Raw genomic sequence first — 17164 nt, forward strand, 5'->3', positions numbered from 1 at the left:
GGATCCAGAATCTGCCAGTTACTGTTTCCTAGAGTGGGGTATTTGACTTTTCTTCTGCCTCAGTTTCCTTACCCATCAAATGGGGATAATGTAACTATCTGATAGGACTGTTTCAAAGATTATACAAGTCAATGTCATATATTTAGAGCAGTTCCAGAACTTCGAGGTCCATTGAAGTGGTAATGGTTGGGTTTTCACTATCTTCCTAATGAAGTACTTGACTTTATGACACTCTGTGGACTGTGGACTTCAACTTATTGGCAGATCTGATCCAGCTTCCCCCTCATGGTGATATCCAACCCTCAATTCCCCCTTCTGGTTCTGGTTCCATGTTCCATCAGTGCCTCCAGCCTCATTTCACATGTGGCAGCTGCTTTCCCCAGCTTCCTTCCGAAATATGAACTTGGTTGTTCTAGATCCAGCCCAACTTCCTCTGTGGCCAGTCCCTAACTTCCTCTTTGTCCCAGCAGGTTACACACCTATCTTCCCTTCACTGCCCCATCTCCTATCTTCCCCAGTCCAGAGACCAGCATCTCCTCCCTCCCACAAAGGAGCACAACACTGTCTTGGTTGACACCAGCGTTTATTTCAGGGAGGTGGGCTTGAAGGCCTACATCTGTCCTGTGGGGGCCTGGGGCCTCCAGCTTCTCACTTGGCCTTTGGGTTGCGGAACTTGCGTCCAGCAAAGACAGCCTTGTCCCCGAGCGCCTCTTCAATCCTAGAAGGCCGACCACATTAGCTGTACTCTTCTAACCCCCCAACACCCTTCAGCTCCCCATGCTCAAGCCCACTGTACGCACTGTACCTCATGAGCTGGTTGTATTTGGCTAGACGCTCTGAGCGGCAGGGGGCACCAGTCTTGATCTGGGAAGGAAAGAGGGATTCCAAGGGTCTCATGAGGCTAGAGAGGAGGGATTGGGCCTAAGGAAGCAGCCTGTGGTGTCATTCAACTCAGGCAGGAGGCCAGGGACCTGAAAAAACTCACTCTAAGACAACAGAGGGGAGCAATGAGTACCTGTCCCGTGCAGAGCCCGACCACGAGGTCAGCAATGAATGTGTCCTCAGTCTCCCCAGAGCGGTGGCTCACCATCACTCCCCAGCCGTTAGACTGAGCCAGTTTGCAGCTGGGTAGAAAGGATACTGGATAAGGCCTAATGGACTACCTCAGTAAGAAAGCCAGGGGCTGGATGGGGCTTTTCTGTTTTGGGAAGTGGGCATTTTGTGGTGAATGTGATGACTAAAGTTCTTTGGAAAGTAGGAGAGAAGGGAGATTCCTGATCTGGAACTTGTGTTCCTGACATGCTGGTGGGAAGAAGGGCAGAACCTGAGAGAGAAGAATGGTATGGGGTGGGGGTGGGGATGGCAGGTCACAATGGCAAAACTCTTGGTAACTGGCCAACAGTTAGTCAAAGCCTTGAGGTCAGGAGAGCGGGTGGGTCAGAAGCCAAAGGAAAGGCAGACTTGGAGTTTGAGGGCAGGACTGCAGCTACAGTCAGAAGTGGGGTGGAAGGAGGCTATGGTGCATGCCAGGGCCAGAAGACACTCACGCCTGGATGGATTCGGTCACTGAACCAATCTGGTTGACCTTCAGCAACAAGCAGTTGCAGGCCTTCTTCTCAACAGCCTGGGCAATCCTCTTGGGGTTGGTGACCGTGAGGTCATCTCCCACGATCTGGATGTCCACTCCCGAGAGGAACGAGGTCCAAGTGGCCCAGTCATCCTGGTCAAAGGGGTCTTCAATGGAGACCACTAGTGGAGGATGGGGTAGAGTTGGGTTAAAGATCTGGGGGCCTCATGAAGGGTGACGGGTCAGAATAGTGTGGAGGGAGATGGCAATGTTGCTAAGGATTGGAAGGACCACGCTGGTGGCAATGGAGGCTCTGAAGTCTGTGTGTTAGACAGTTGCCAGGTACTCAGGGGTGGGGGGTCTCACCAGGATAGTTCTTAATGAAGCTCTTGTACAGCTCCCCCAGCTTCTCCCCAGTGATGTGCCGTGCGGGGTCATCGGGTGACTTGAAGTCAAGATCATACTTCCCATTGCGATAGAACTCAGACGCTGCCACATCCATACCAATCACCACCTTGTCTGGGTAGCCAGCTGCTTGGATGGCCGTCTTCAGCAGCTCCAGAGCTGGGAGAAGGACAAGAGAAGACCTGAGGCCCCAGTACACCCTGTCTGCACAGCCCCTTCCTCTGTGAGGACCTCGGAGTGCTCAGACTGACCCTCATTGTTCTCCAGGATGTTGGGTGCAAAGCCGCCCTCATCACCCACATTGGTGGCGTCCTTCCCATACTTGGCCTTGATGACCCCCTTGAGGTGGTGGTAGACCTCGGCACCAATGCGCATGGCTTCCTTGAAGGAGCTGGCTCCCACAGGCAGAATCATGAACTCCTGCATGGCCAGCTTGTTTCCAGCATGGGAGCCCCCATTGATCACATTGAAGGCCTGAGAGGAAGAGTGAATGTTCAGACCTGGGCCAGGGTATGAGAGATCAAGAAGAGCTGGGGAGGAGGGGTTGAGGTGGAATCTTGGCTTCCCTACTTACTAGCTGGGTTATCTAAGATGGGTAATTTTACTCCTCAGAGCCTCTTTCCTCACTTCCCTAATGGGAATACCACCTGCTTCACTGCAGGATCTTATGCTGAAAATTAAAGAAACTGAATGTAAAGCATGTACCTGGTACACATAGTTAACACTGATAGAGCACTTACTATATGCCGGGCACTGCTCTAAGTGCTAATGTGCATTCTATTAGCTCATTTCATTCTCAAAACAACCCTATGAACTAGGCACTATTATCCCCCACTCTACACATGAGGAAACTGAGGCATAGAGAGGTTAAATAATTAGCTTAAGATCACACAACTAGCACACAGGCAAAGCCAGGACTCAAACTCAGGAACTTGTCTGCAGAGCTCATGCTCTTACAGCTATACAACCTACTTAGTAAGTAATGTTACAATAAATTGTAACATTATTATTATTGTTTAGAAATAGATTTTTGCCCTGGTCAGATAGCTAATTGGTTAGAGGTTGGTTAGACAACTATCCCCAAGTGCAAAACTTCCAGTTCAATCTCCGGTCAGGGCACATACAGGAACAGATCAATGTTCCTGTCACTCTCTCTCTTTCTCCCTTCCTCTCTCTATAATCAATAAAATAATTTTTAAAAATAAATACAGACTTATTGTATTAAACTGTTAATAGTTCAGGCTTTTTTAATTTTTCTTTTGTTTTGTTTTTTTTATTTATTCATTTTAGAGAGGAGAGGGAGACACAGAGAGAGAGAGAGGAGAGACAGAGAGAAGGGGGGAGGAGCTGGAAGCATCAACTCCCATATGTGCCTTGACCAGGCAAGCCCAGGGTTTCGAACCAGCTACCTCATCATTTCTAGGTCGACGCTTTATCCACTGCGCCACCACAGGTCAGGCAATAGTTCAGGCTTTATCTGTATTATTATTGACATTAAATTCAAAGAGTTTCCATAAAGAGAGAATATGGCTTTATAAGGATTAAAGATACATAGAAATGCCAAGATCCTTGCCATGAAGAAGTTCTTTATCTGATGTGGGGGCCGGGGTAGAAGACAGAATAAGAAGCTGGAGTTATTGAGCCTAGGCCTAGAATGTGAAGGAACCAGGTTACCTCAAAGGGAAAAAGCAGAGAGGCTTAAGGGAATGTTTGGATTGTGGGAAAGAAGGAGAGGCAGAACTGGCAAAACCATAGCAGGAGAGGTTCCATTTCAGGAAACCATTTTTTTGGAGCTGGGTCTGGAAGGTGAACTTTCCAGGGGCTGCTTATGTACTTCTCACTGGATGAGGCAACTCTGTCACTATGGGATCTGGTGGGGTATTGGTACTCACAGGGACTGGGAGGACCAGGTCCGGGTTCCCAGCAAGATCTGCAATGTGTCGGTAGAGTGGGACCCCCTTCTCAGCTGCTCCAGCCTTGCACACAGCCAGGGACACTCCCAGGATGGCATTGGCCCCAAACTTGGCTGGAGAAAACAAGCATAAAGAAAGGGTGAGGAGCATTTGAGATTCTACTCCCTCAATCTGGCTCAAATAAACTCTATAAAAACTAAAGGAAAAAAAATTGTCCTGGTTGGATAGCTCAGTTGGCTGAAGCACTGTCCCAATGCACAGAGGTTGCAGTTTCAATCCCTGGTCAGGGCACATACAGAAACAGATTGATGTTTTTATCTCTCTTTATATATATAAATATATAAGAATCAATAAGTAAGTTTAAAAAAAAAACTCAAAAAGAAAAAGAAAGGGTGAGAGCTTCTCCCTCAGGGTTTGGGTTTGTCTCCTTAAACTAAACATCCCTTCTGCTCACTCCAGGAAGAATCCAGAAATCCAAAGCACTGCACATTAAGAGTATGTTAACAGATCTCTCCCCAGCGACCTGAGGTGCTCAGGGTGCCCCCACCCCAGGGGGATGTGTCAGCTTCACATCTGTGTCCAAAGCCCGGCCCAGGCCTGGCAGAGGGCAAGTATCAGGAAATGCCTGTGGAATGAATAAAAGTCCATCCAGCTACAACATGCCCCAAAATGTGGGACACAGTAATAATCCTAACCAGACCTCAGCCCTGTGGTCTCGCCCCCATCTATCCCACATCCTATCCCTTCACCAATCCCCGGCCCTTCACTCACATTTATTCTCAGTCCCATCCAGCTCAATCATAAATTTGTCAACTTTTTCTTGATCCACAACGCTTAGTTTCTGGAAGGGCAGGTTCGAGGAGGGGAAAGCAGAAGTCAAATTTCTCAAGAGTCAGGGCATGTGCAGGAGGAAAACATGCAGGAAGAGAGATGGATGGTTGGCCTCTCCCAAGCATGGGCTGCTTGGGATGAGGCATCAAGAGTAGTGGTATGGGTGAGGGTGGAGTAGGAGCTCTTCCAACTTGCCTTTTCCAGCAGAGCGGGACCTAGAGTCTTGTTGATGTGTTCCACAGCCTTCAGGACGCCTAGACAGGCCGAAGGAGGGGGTTCAGATCTCTGATTCAATCATGTATCTTCCTGTGGACCCCAGCTCCTCAAGAGCTTTGAGTTTCAGTCCTCTACCCCAAGCAGACATTGTGGGCCCACATCCTGAAACCACCCCTTACAGGTTCTTTCAGTGTTGGTCTTTCCTCACCTTTGCCCAGGTAGCGAGATTTGTCTCCATCTCTTAGTTCCAGAGCTTCATAGATACCTGTGGAAGCTCCGCTGGGCACAGCTGCTCGGAATCGTCCTGGGTGAGAGGAATTGGAACATCACAGAGAGTCCCATCTACCCTCAGAGGACCAAGGTCTCTCGGAGCCCAGGGGCAGGAGGCAGTATAGACAGACTTGTGCTTCCCCTGCTAGGGGAGCAGATGGGAAGAGCTCTCAGGAAGGGGATCTCAGAGAAAGGTGAGGATGTGGGACAGCTGGAGGGCAAAAGCCAGATGGGGTTGGGGTCTTCCAAGGCAAAGATTCAATGGGCCTGTGTTACCCTTAGCTGTGTACAGGTCCACTTCCACGGTGGGGTTGCCCCTGGAGTCCAGGATTTCCCGGGCAACAATTTTCTGCATGGCCATTGCTTCAGGACGAGAGGCTGAGTGAGTGTGGGCAGTTGATCCCTTAAGGAACCCCAAATCCCTTGCCCTTTAAGTCTTCCCCACCCCAAGAAGGCAGGTGCTGGAGCTAAAAATATCCCATAAAAAGGTCACAGACCAAAGAGGCAGGCACAGCCCCCTCCCCCACTCAGAACAGCTCCTATTCCACTACCTACCACATCCTAAGAATCCAGCGGCCTCTCCTTTATAACTCCAGCAATTTCACCCTCCCTGAGCCCCTCACCTGCAAAGTTGCACTATGCCTTCTTCCTCCACCCTTCTAGTAAAAAAATATGCTCTCCATGACTTCCTAGCCTTAAATCTTTTCCCATTATTCTGGTTTTCGTTTTCCTGCTCCTTAGTCTTGTTCATATCCTCAGGGTTGGGAAGGGGGACAAATTCTCTACCTGGTTCCAGCTTTAGACTTTTCTATCCTTTTCTGCCTGCCTCTCTTCATAGCCTCATTTCACTGTCCTTGGGTACACCCATCTATCTGCTTGCTCCAACTCCTCCAGTCTTAAGTACCCCCAGTCCCAGAAAGGGAAAAAAAAGCTGACATTTCCCTTATTTTCTCTAAGCCAGCACCACCCTCAGTCATTAGCACTCTTATCCCCTAGAGCTGGAAGATTCACCAGACCTGGATGTCTTGGCTGGGGAATTGGGGTGAGCTCCGAGTCTAGGTGGCAGCTGGGACAGTGTCAGCTCACCCCCTCTCAGGCTGGGCATTTATCCCCAGCCACCCTGTCCTCAGGCAGCCCCGCCTCTCTCCCTCTCTATCCACCCTCTCCAAACCCTGCTGACAGCCAAGTGCCCACTACAGCCTGAAACCCCCTTCCCAAAGGTCAATAACTACCCCTCCTTTGTTTCTGTCCCCCAATAAAAAGTCCCTACTTTTCATTCCACCCCTGGGGAGGGGGGGAGGGGCTTCAGAATGGGGGGGGGGTCTCTCCCCTCTCCAGGATTATATTCCCCTTTTGCAAAGGTTAAAGAGGAACTAGTGCCATTTAGGAAAGGCCAGGAGTAACTTGAGCCCTGAAGGGCTGGGGAGGGGGCCTGGAAGAGGGGCTGCTGGATTGACATCCACACATGCTCAGCTCACATGGCAGACTAGGGCTGCCTCTGCCTTCGGTTGGGGAATGAACCGGGGGTCTGGGCAAGCTCTGGAGTCTAAAATTGAAGCCCTTATTCCGAAAGCTAGAGGGTCTCACCTCTCAGAATCCTCATAGCGGCCTCTCCCGGCTCCACCCCATCCTACCCTCTCGGGGTAGGCAAGGGGTGGGGGAGGGGCCAGGGAGACGAATTTAGACTGCCCTTCAGAGTAGGCTCGGCTGCCTACTGATAGATAGCTCTGGAACGGCACTTATCACCCAATGTGGAGACTGGCAGTCAGGAGCCCCTTTCCACATCGACTGCAGGCGTTTCAGGGCGCCGTCCCAGCCCATCAATGAATGCTGTTGAGTCAGGAGTGAAAAATTAATGGACAGGAGGAGAGAATGGCCTTCAGTGAGCGTCTGAACGCTCGGGGCCAGTCTAGTGATCTTCTAGTAGCATTGCAGAAAGGGGGGTCTCTGCATTCGGTAACGCTCCGCCTAGTCGGCTCCGAGGGAAGAGCGGGGTCAGTCCCTAGTTTTGCTGCAGCCAGGGGAGGGAGGTATGCTGAGGCTCGGGTCGGCCGGCTGGTGGGCCAGGGTAACGGAGCGCAGCGCTACTCCGACCCCGACTCGGAGGCCCCTCCCGCCGGCGCCGCAGCGGCTCGCCACGGGTGACTCACTCCCGCGGCCCTCTCTTCAGCTCTCCTCCCCGTTCCGTCTGCTCCGTGCGGTTTATCTTCTAGTACCCTGCCCAGGATCCCTCCCCCCTACCACACCCCTACCCCCCCCCCCCCCATCTCCGGCCGCTCCCTCTCGGGTTTTTTCCACCCTGGGGTAGGGGGTGAGGCAGGTCAGGGGTCAAGAGATGGCGGGCGGGGAGTGCCGCCACGTGCCCGAGTGCGGCCCCGCCCCAGTGGGCCAGTGACTCAGCCCTGGCGGCTGTCGAGGAACTTGGGATTCGGGGGCATCGGGTGCTCATGGAGTACGGAGTGGCCGTGGAGAAATCGCCCCCAGCTAGGGAGAAAGACCAATGAAACCCTGTCACCCCCGGGAAGCTCCCCTCCCCCGAGGGGCCGGAAGCGGCCCAGCTCCTGGAGCAGCCCAAGCGGCTACAGCGCGGCTAGTTCACCTAAGCCGGCCATCAGGTCCTGCCCCACCCCCTTCTGGTTGGCGACAGACGATCTATTCGCACATAAATTGTTGACATAAGTTTTACTGAGAAAGAAGAAAAAACCCAACGGGCCCAAAGTAGAAGGGACTTTCCCCTTCTTGAAAAAGTTGCCAGTCTTGAAAATTCTTAGTATTCTTCCGCTTTGAAAAATAGGCCTGCCCGTCTAGTCCCACGGCCGCCCGCGCTCAGTGACCTCTGCAGAGATGCGCGAGGGGGCACGGCTGGTGACCCAAAATGTTCCCCTGGTCGGGGAACGGGCGAGGCTGGTACATGGGTGTGAGACCTGGGACTGATCCAGCTAGGGATAATCCCCTGGAGTGGGGGTGGGCTCTACTGAGTTTTAACTTGTACCACCCGGCCAGACACTGTCTCCAGTGGATGCTTTCAGTTCTGAAACCGGCCAGGGTATTTTGTCAAATTTCCCTTTGCTCCCTTTTTTCTTGATTAAATAAAATCAAGAGTGGAGAAGCAGCGACGCGCACGCCTCGCTCTCGCTCCCACCCTTTCCTCCAGGCGGGAGACACGTTCCCGGCCGCCTTCCTTAGTTGGGATTCCAAATCGGTCCAGTCAAACGCACCACGGCGCGCGCCCGCGAAGTCGACCGCCAGCCCCAACCGCCCCACGCGCTTTCCCTTCCGGCACCGGCGCAGGCGCGGACGCACGCGCCGCCGCCCGCCGTTCCTTCCCTCCGGCGGAGGTGGGGGAAGGGGGAGTCGTTCTGTTTAACCCAGAGTTCCCCGAACCCTCTTTAATTTGCTAAATTTGCAGCTTGCAAATTCCTCCTTTCCTTTCCTTCCTCCCTCTTGCTCATTCCCTTCCCTTTCACCAGGGTGGTTTATGTTCAATACAAAGTGGAGCGAGCCTTAACCCTAACCTCTCCCTGTTCCCTCCCCCTTTTCAACATTTTACATAGCTTCCCATTGAACTCTGCAAATTTTGTAACGGGGAAGGGATTTTTTAAATTGCATTTGTAAAGTTGGGTATCTGGGCAGGGGAAGGAGGGGTAGGGAGGGAGTGGGGAGCAGGCCCCGCCCCTACCGCCCTTTGCAAATAAAAATCTAGGAGGGGGGGAGGAGCAGGAAGTGGCGGTGCTAGGGCTGCTGCACAGCTAGCAGAGCGGCGGTCCGGACGGCAGCGCGTGCCCCGAGCTCTCCGCCTCCCCCCCCGCCCGCCAGTCCAAGGCAGCCCGAGTCCATCCCGCGGCTCCAGCAGCAGCCCCGAGAGTAGCCCCAGTAGCAGCGCCATGGCCGGGTGGAACGCCTATATCGACAACCTCATGGCGGACGGGACCTGTCAGGACGCGGCCATCGTGGGCTATAAGGATTCGCCCTCCGTCTGGGCCGCCGTGCCCGGGAAAACCTTCGTCAACATCACGGTACTGCGAGGCCTGCGCCGTCCTGGGGACTGGCCGAGTTTGGACCCTTGAGGGACGAACTTGGGTGGGGGCGGGTGCAGCCTGGGGAGGGCAGCGAAAGGCCGTGACCCGGTCCTTGCCCTGGAGGTGGCGCGAATGGTGGCTGCACGTGAGATGGACCCTCGGTTGCCCCCTAAGTCCTACGCCCCAGGAGCGGCTCCCATCCAGCCCGCCGCCCCGCTTTCCGAGACGGGGCGTTACATCCGGGGCATAGGGCGGGGAGGGGCGCGCCACCCGGTGCGGCGGCCCACTTCCGCCTCCTTCAGGGCGGGGCGGCACGCGCTGCAGTTTCAAGCGGGGATTGTGATTGAGAAGGGACTTGGGGACCCCTGGACCCCCAGCTCCACTTCCGGCCGCCAACTTGTGCCTCCTCAACCATTGTTCCCCCCTTATGCGGGGGTGAGCGTAGCCGGAGTTCCATGCCGGTCCTCTGTGGGATCTCTGCTCCTCCCAACTCCGTTAGAGAAGGCAATGCCGCCTCACCCCGTTACCCCCCACCAAGTCTGCACCGTGGACTCCACATTCCTGTGAGACCAATCCCGGAAGTCCCCTCGCCCTCCCTTCCCGCCATCCTGCGGGGCCTGGAGCAGGGGAACTTTGTGAGAAGTTATAGGATACTATAAGTAAAGAAATAAGTAATGACTATTGCTGTCTCCATCACTACCTCCCGGGTCCACACTGCCCGGAAGTGGGGAGGGGGAGCGGAAGTTTGAAAGGGGGGAAGGGGATTTCCGGGCGGGAGGGGACCGGATGTGGGGATTTGGGGTGTAAGGGGGAGGGGTGGAAAAGGTTCCCTGGGGTATCGAGACCCCAGAGCTGGCGTGCTGGGTCTAGCTTCGGTCCCCTTTCAGAAGTTTTCCAACTTTCCCAGAAAGCCCCCAGGGATCTGCTGCTTCATCTTGGGGCATAGGTACCTGGACCTAAACTCTAGGTTACTTGGAGACCCAGGCGTCCGGGCCCCTAACAACTCCCACAGAACCTTTGACCAAATAAGGGCAAAGTTGCTTCTCCTGGTTTGCCCGCCCCCTCCCTTCCCTTCTTAGCTTCTGCTTTTCCTGAAGGAGAGTTCTGAGCATCCAAAGGCTCCCCACGCCACTGGAGTGATTGGCTTTAGGCCTTCTTTTCCTGGGTTTGCTTTCCCTCATAAACGAGATCTAAGTCTCCAAAGGAATATGCTATCTCTTCATGTTAGCATTCTGTAGGTTTGAGGATCCTGATCTTTTTTGTGCACTAACTTCCAACAGTCCTGAATTTAAATTTCAGAGATGTATACAAAGTAACTAATGTACACACCTTTCTTCCCTTGGGGATTCTTGCTTCCCTGACAAGTGGAAAGCAGGTGTGTCATTGGAGAAGGTGGGAACCTTGGTGTACTAATTTGTTTGGTTCCCCTTCCAGCCAGCTGAGGTTGGTGTCCTGGTTGGCAAGGACCGGTCAAGTTTTTTTGTGAATGGGCTGACACTTGGGGGCCAGAAATGTTCTGTGATCCGGGACTCACTGCTGCAGGATGGGGAATTTACCATGGATCTTCGTACGAAGAGCACCGGGGGAGCCCCCACCTTCAACATCACTGTCACCATGACTGCCAAGAGTAAGTTTCTAATCTTAACTTTCTCTAGTTCCAAGTTACCTAATGTATATCCTTCTGTGAATCTTGTGGGTTTTTTTTGTGGCTCCCCAATATGAAGGGGTCAGACGAGCTTTTTATACCCAGCCTACTTACTGTATGTTGGGACTTTGGATAGTCCCTCCAGTTCTGTCTCAGTTCCTCATCTTACGATATAAAGTTGAACTGTAATATCTCACTTATCTCACTTGTTCCTGCCTTGAGCCTTTTTAGAGAAACTTTTCTCAGGGGAGGTAGACTGTTATATAGTCAGCACTTAATCATTGTCTTTTGAGCCCTTTTGTTAAGTCTTGGGAGTCGGCAGGCTCACCCACATCCATTTTTATCCTGAACACAAGTCAACAGTCTATAAGCCGTTGACCCTGATTTTAACGTTCTGCTTCCAGTATTTTAGCTTGATTTTTCCTTTTTGAAAAGCCCTATTGTTTCAGGGTGATTGACAGCCTGCCTGTGGGGATGGTTGGGAGAGATGAGGTTGGGTTACAGCCCCCAGGGCTGGACAGCTGCTGAACAGCTGGCAGGGGGTGGCATTATGACACCTGGGTCCTAGCCTCCTTTCTCTTTCCTCCAGCGCTAGTCCTGCTGATGGGCAAAGAAGGTGTCCACGGTGGTATGATCAACAAGAAATGTTATGAAATGGCCTCTCACCTGCGGCGTTCCCAGTACTGACCTCATCTTTCCCTCCCCCCACCACTCCCCACTGCTTTTGTGCCCCTCCTTCCCATACACACACATACACCATTTTTATTTTTTGGGCCATTATCCTACACCCCTTATTGCTGCCAAAACCACATGGGCTGGGGGCCAGGGCTGGATGGACAGACACCTCCCCCTACCCATACCCCTCCTGTGTGTGGTTGGAAACTTTTTTTTTTTTTTCTGAATAAAAAAAGATTCTACTAACAAGGTGCTGTGTGGTTTTAGCCGGAGTGTCAGGATGGACAGTTACTGGGACTTGCCTCCTTTATCCCTGCTTCTATATCCAGGACTAAGCACCTGCCTCAGGCCTATCTGGTCAAATGGCTGGCTGTTTCCTTTCCAGCCCTAGATCCTCAGTGTGCTAGCTGAATTAGTGGGTAATGGAATACAACCATCTAGACCAGAGAATGGGTCCAGGCCTGTGGGCAAGGCTGGGCCAATTGAGTCATCCTGTGGGTGGGGCTCCCCCTCTCTGACTCACAACAAATGCCTGCTTGGGCTATCCCTGTGACTGACTATAGGTTAGTCTCGCCCAGCACTGCCCTGTCCAAGGCAATAAAGGGGGCACCATTCCCCAAATGTGTAAGAGATTCATCTATGTGAGAATGATCTCCCCCTTCCTTAGTTGGCAAAAACAATTTTATTAACCCAGTTAATGAAAACCCAATCCCTTTGCACCAACTCTCAAAAAAGGATGGGGTTGGATAAGGGAGAAACCCAGGGTAGGAATGTGCCCTATCCAGGCTATGCAAAATATGTCACCAGGGGTAGGGGTGATAAGGGCAGTATTAGACCAGGATAGCAGCTGAAGTGGAAGGAGAGGGTGGGGGATCTGTTGAAGACCCAGAAAAAGCAAGGGGGGCTGGGGCTAGGGAGCCAAAAGAGGTGGGAATTGTAGGGCTGGAGCCCAGAAGGGGAGTCCGCTCTGAGGCAGGTTGGTCCCTTGGTTCCCCTTCCTCATCACCATCTTGCTCCTGAGTTTCTTCCTGCTCCTCATCCCCAGGACCTCGATGGACAGGCTGCTTGCAGATGGGGCAGGTTTTCCGGGTCTGAGTGAGCCAGGGGTCCACACAGCGGCTGTGATATGCTGCCAAGAGGAATGAGGTGAAACACCTGGTGTCTGCTGGTGGAATGAGGACATGGGCATAGGAACTGAGAGCCTCACCATGAGCACAGGGGAGTACTCTCAGCTTGTCACCATCCTCATACTCATCCAAGCAGATGGCACAGACATCGTACTGGTCTCCTGGAGGTGGAAAAAAAAAGTCCTTTTACTCTTAAGTCACATTGGACCAGGGCCCACAAGAACTCTATCTGGGAGGCCTGTTGGGAGTTAAACCTTGCAAACGTTATTTTCCCTTCTACAGAGCCAGTGGGAGAGCTAAGACTGGGCCTTGCAGGGTAAGACCAGGGTAGAACAAGAATTGGGGGTTAGGAGGAACAAGGAGAAGCAGAGGTAAGAAGGGAAGTGGGTTTTTTGAGGGGGAGGTGCAAGGGTGGATATAAGGAGTGGGAGGAGCGGAAATGGGGGCAGGGCTTCTGCTCTTGCCTTATAAGGGCACTGAAGGCTCCAGGGCCTAAAGACCTAGCCTCTCTTCACCTGTTTCTTCTTAGAGTAAATCCTCCCCACTCCTTTCATCTTTGTTCTCTCTACCTCCCTTTATAGGCAAGGTCGCTCCTCCATCTTCTGCTGTTGCTGTTCTGTCCTCATTGTATGTATGGGTAAAAAGGAAAGGTGGCATCTCAGGCTGATGTTTTCTCCCTGTGATCTTTTTTTGCCCCTTATCTCCAGGGCTCAAACTCCTTCAGAACCATGTAAGCCATGGGAAAGGCCCTCTGCTACCCAATTCCCCTCACCCTTCTGATAGTCATGTGTTGGAATCTGTTTCAGTTGCTCTTTGGTCAGTCGATTCCGCTGGAGCCGTTTCCGGTGCTGGACACAACGAACTATCTGGGGAAAGGGGGTGGACAGATCAGATCAGCCTTAGGGAACATAACTGGACAATCCAGTACAAACCATCACTACCTCTAAACCCCAGATCCAGTCTGGTTTTAAAGGCCTCAGCTCTTCCCATCATGCTCCCTGAGCTACTCACCATCACTGCTCCCATGGCCAAAACCAGCAGTCCCACAATCCCTGTGAAAGGGATGAGGTAGTAACCCAATGGGAAGCTATTGTCCGGGACCAGAAGCACCCGAGCCCTGGGAAAAGAAAGACCAGTATCAGAGTCCTAAGAACAAAGGAAGAGAGACAAAATAACTGGCTCTGGACAAGGTCCATGGATGGAAAAAGGGAGTGGAAAGAATCAAGAGGCAGAATATGATGGACCTGAGGCTTGGGTTCCAGAATGGCATGAAAGTGCTGAAGGAAGAGTGGGAAGGAGGGACATGTCCTACCCCTTCTCGTAGACAAAGAGGGCACGTAGGTACTCAGAGCTCCTCTCCCCAATAAACACAGACGGGATCCAGATCTGCTGCTGGATTTCCTCTGCAGGGATCAGGGTATTACACTGAGTACTCAACTCTTTATTCAAACCCTTTGGTAACCCTGGCATTTGGTTCTTTTGCCCCATCCCACCCAAAGGATTGACTTTCTTTCCCCTAAGCCTTTAGCCCACATCTTTTAAGTCTGAGCTCTACTGATAACTCAGCTGTTCAGATCCCCCAACCTTACCACTATTCCACACCATGTTCAGAAGTTCATTGGAATTCACATTGTGTACCACAGCTGCACCATACCCAGCCTTCTGAGCATTCAGGACCTAGGGAGACAAAGCAGGGGATAAGGAACCGTTATGGGCCTCGTCTCCATTCCTGGTGCCTTTTTTTAGCTTCCCAGCCCAGCACCCACTCCACATTCAGCAACCTTGAGGTCAAAGTTGCAGTCGAATCTTCGAAGCAGTGCAATAAAGACTGACCCGTTGACCGGGGCTGAGGGTGGTGGGGCAATGCGGCTGCAGGCATTGGCTGGGTGAGCCTCCACAAGGAAGCCCTGGGGAAGAAAAGCAAGCAACAGTTAGATCTCACCTCTAGGTTCTGCTCCTCACAGGGCCCACCAAGCACACTGGCCTGCACATACTGAATATTCTCTATCCACTTCCTTCTCATTCCTAGTGTCTGAGCATCCCACCCAAGTCAGAGGTCTACCTCTTCTCAGCCTCCTAAAGATGAAATTATATCAAACAACATCCCTTACAAACCCATTATCCCCTTCCCTGTCCCAGATGAGCTAACCTATAACTCATACTCCAGGTTAATTCAAATTCTGCCTTCCAGTTTTCCATTGATTGTACATTGATTCTCCATTCATCCATGTCATTTTCTCTCAAGATCTATTTCATATTCCCTTCACCAGTACATAATTATTCAGAACATACTCCCCTCTGTTAAAAGAAGCCCCAAATGGAGTCACTTATGCTAAGCCTCATGTCATCAAACAGACTTAACACATAACAATTAGTTTCAAGCCTGACCAGGCGGTGGTGCAGTGGATAGAGCATTGGACTGGGATGCGGAGGACCCAGGTTCAAGATCGCGAGGTCGCCAGCTTGAGCGCGGGCTCATCTGGTTTGAGCAAAGCTCACCGGCTTGGACTCAAACTCTCTGGCTAGAGCAAGGGGTTACCCAGTCTGCTGTAGCCCCACGGTCAAGGCACATATGAGAAAGCAATCAATGAACAACTAAGGCGTCACAACGAAAAGCTAATGATTGATGCTTCTCATCTCTCTCTCTGTTCCTGTCTGTCCTTATCTACCCCTCTCTCTGACTCTGTCAAAAAAAAAACAAAAACAAAAAAACAAAAAACAAAACAGTTTCAAGTCTCTCCCAGGAAATGAACTTTAAATAAAACATTCTGGAATTACCTGATCGGCACTAGTCTTTTTCACTGCCTGAAAGACCCCTACCATCCCCTAAAGAAGGGTGGTTTTGCCACATATAACCAGCTCTTTGCTGGTATAACTCCCTGTCCCTCTCCTTTCTGCCTATGAAAGTGTTTGTATAGCTCTTTGGAGTTCCTTTCTATCTGCTACATGGGATATTGCCTAATTCGTAAGTCATCAAATAAAGCCAGTAAGATCTTTAAAATTATTCTTTAAGTTTTTTAACATCTCCCTTTAATTTTCCAATTACCTGCCTTACAACTATTCTGACATCTATGGCCCAGTTCTTGCTGTGTGGCAGTCTTTGTGATGAAGTACTACAAAATTGCTTACGTAGTTTAATTCTCACAATAACCCTGGGATAAATTCTATTAACCCATATTACAGTAAAATCAACTAAGGCTTAGAGAGATAATTAACTTGTTCAAGATCATAAAAACCAATAACTGACCCCAGAGACCCTGCTAATAAGCACCACTTGTTTCTTTTATCTTGGTCCATTTTCAGTCTCCCTCCAGGGCTCAGAGTTAGTTCTAGGGGTGGACTTTGTCTTCTCCCTCTAGATTCTTAATTCCATACTAAATGTACTAATGCACTTCCTACCTTGACTCTCACCTCTAGCTTTATCCAAGGGCAAGGCTCCTCAACCCCTCTCCAAGATGGAAAATTTAGGGAAATAAAAAAAAAAATCACCTGAAGTCCCTCCTGGCTCAAGGCAGGCCCGAAGAGAGCTGGGAGGTCTGCAAAATCCATGCTGGCATTATGGTCCGAGGTCTGCGGACAAAAAAAATTCCATGTTCCCCTTCAGCCTGCAATTCCTCCCTTCAGCCATCTCCTTCCATCTGCCTCTCCGACTCACCGCTCGAATGAGCCCCCGGATAGGGGTCGCCCCCCACAACACAGTGGCCACAACTACAGGAAGCGAGAAGGCCGCAGGGTGCATGGCAGCGGGAGGGAAGAGGCTGAGGAGGCCGCGTCCTGGTAGCAGGAGCACAAGCGGAGTTCTGCGCTCTCTCCGCCCGTCCAGGATCCCAGGGGTCCAACCACCCCCAGGTCCCACTTCCCAGCTACATGGGGACGCGAAGAAGGAACCCTAACTCGAGGAGTAAGATATCCAACCCTTTTAGTGGACTGGGAAAGGAGACACTTAACGTATCCCTTCCTGGTATAAAGGTAAAACGGAGAAAGGGAATAAGATAAACACAGGTGACAAAAACTTCTGGAAGGGTGGGGGAACTCAAGAAGGTGGGACTTCCGGCCAGGTGGCCCGTCTTCCTAGTCCCTGGAAAAGGGCTTCCGGCAAGGAAAGTCAGGCCGCTTCCAGCATTGTACGCTCAAGATGAAGGACTTCCGGTCCTAAAAGGCCTGTTAAAAGAAAGGTTAGAGCTGGAGGGAGTGCCTGTGGAAATGAAGGGAGCATCGAAGTCCCAGAAGACGACCTAGTTGATTCCCTTTTACAGCCGGGATCCTGGAGCTGACAAACTTACAAACCTCTTCTCCTTCTAGCCGCCGCCGACGCCGCGGTATCTCCAGACCTCGCGAGAGTCTTCACAGCATTTCCCTCCCACCAGCTGAAAGCTTGCTGTATCTATCGCGAGAGAGCAAACTCTAGCTAGCCTACCTTACATACTCTCGCGAGACCTTCAATCACCCTCTATTTTCCCGCGATTCCAATTCGGTAAAAACCGCCTCTGCTCTGG

General features: G+C 51.6%; 3 protein-coding genes across 5 annotated transcripts; 1 reads left to right on the forward strand and 2 right to left on the reverse strand.

Moving 5' to 3' along the window:
- Positions 1-566: 566 nt before the first annotated feature.
- Positions 567-6947, reverse strand: ENO3 (enolase 3). Of its 2 annotated transcripts, none has more exons than XM_066262861.1 (12): positions 6790-6947; positions 5479-5565; positions 5141-5236; positions 4912-4970; positions 4657-4726; positions 3865-3998; positions 2224-2446; positions 1934-2131; positions 1548-1749; positions 1016-1124; positions 806-864; positions 567-718 (listed from the first exon to the last, which is right to left on the reverse strand). In XM_066262861.1, exons 1-12 carry the CDS (start codon positions 6803-6805, stop codon positions 649-651), a joined length of 1323 nt encoding a protein of 440 aa, XP_066118958.1. In that variant the 5' UTR covers positions 6806-6947; the 3' UTR covers positions 567-648. The 2 variants fall into 2 exon arrangements, with proteins under 2 accessions (XP_066118958.1, XP_066118959.1); XM_066262862.1 differs by lacking the exon at positions 6790-6947 and adding an exon at positions 6219-6363.
- Positions 6948-8913: 1966 nt separating this feature from the next.
- Positions 8914-11790, forward strand: PFN1 (profilin 1). Its single transcript, XM_066262863.1, has 3 exons — positions 8914-9218; positions 10656-10848; positions 11456-11790. The coding sequence occupies exons 1-3, from the start codon at positions 9087-9089 to the stop codon at positions 11551-11553; spliced, it is 423 nt and encodes a 140-aa protein (XP_066118960.1). The 5' UTR covers positions 8914-9086; the 3' UTR covers positions 11554-11790.
- A 414-nt stretch (positions 11791-12204) lies between these two features.
- RNF167 (ring finger protein 167) lies at positions 12205-17134 on the reverse strand. 2 transcript variants are annotated; one of them, XM_066262867.1, is made up of 10 exons: positions 16956-17134; positions 16324-16829; positions 16158-16238; positions 14450-14575; positions 14258-14345; positions 13981-14071; positions 13680-13785; positions 13441-13534; positions 12749-12829; positions 12205-12670 (listed from the first exon to the last, which is right to left on the reverse strand). In XM_066262867.1, the coding sequence occupies exons 2-10, from the start codon at positions 16405-16407 to the stop codon at positions 12372-12374; spliced, it is 1050 nt and encodes a 349-aa protein (XP_066118964.1). In that variant the 5' UTR covers positions 16408-16829; positions 16956-17134; the 3' UTR covers positions 12205-12371. The 2 variants fall into 2 exon arrangements, with proteins under 2 accessions (XP_066118964.1, XP_066118965.1); XM_066262868.1 differs by having other exon boundaries at positions 16952-17134.
- Positions 17135-17164: the final 30 nt, after the last annotated feature.

The sequence above is a fragment of the Saccopteryx bilineata genome, chromosome 2, assembly GCF_036850765.1.
Source record: "Saccopteryx bilineata isolate mSacBil1 chromosome 2, mSacBil1_pri_phased_curated, whole genome shotgun sequence".
Taxonomy (NCBI): domain Eukaryota; kingdom Metazoa; phylum Chordata; class Mammalia; order Chiroptera; family Emballonuridae; genus Saccopteryx; species Saccopteryx bilineata.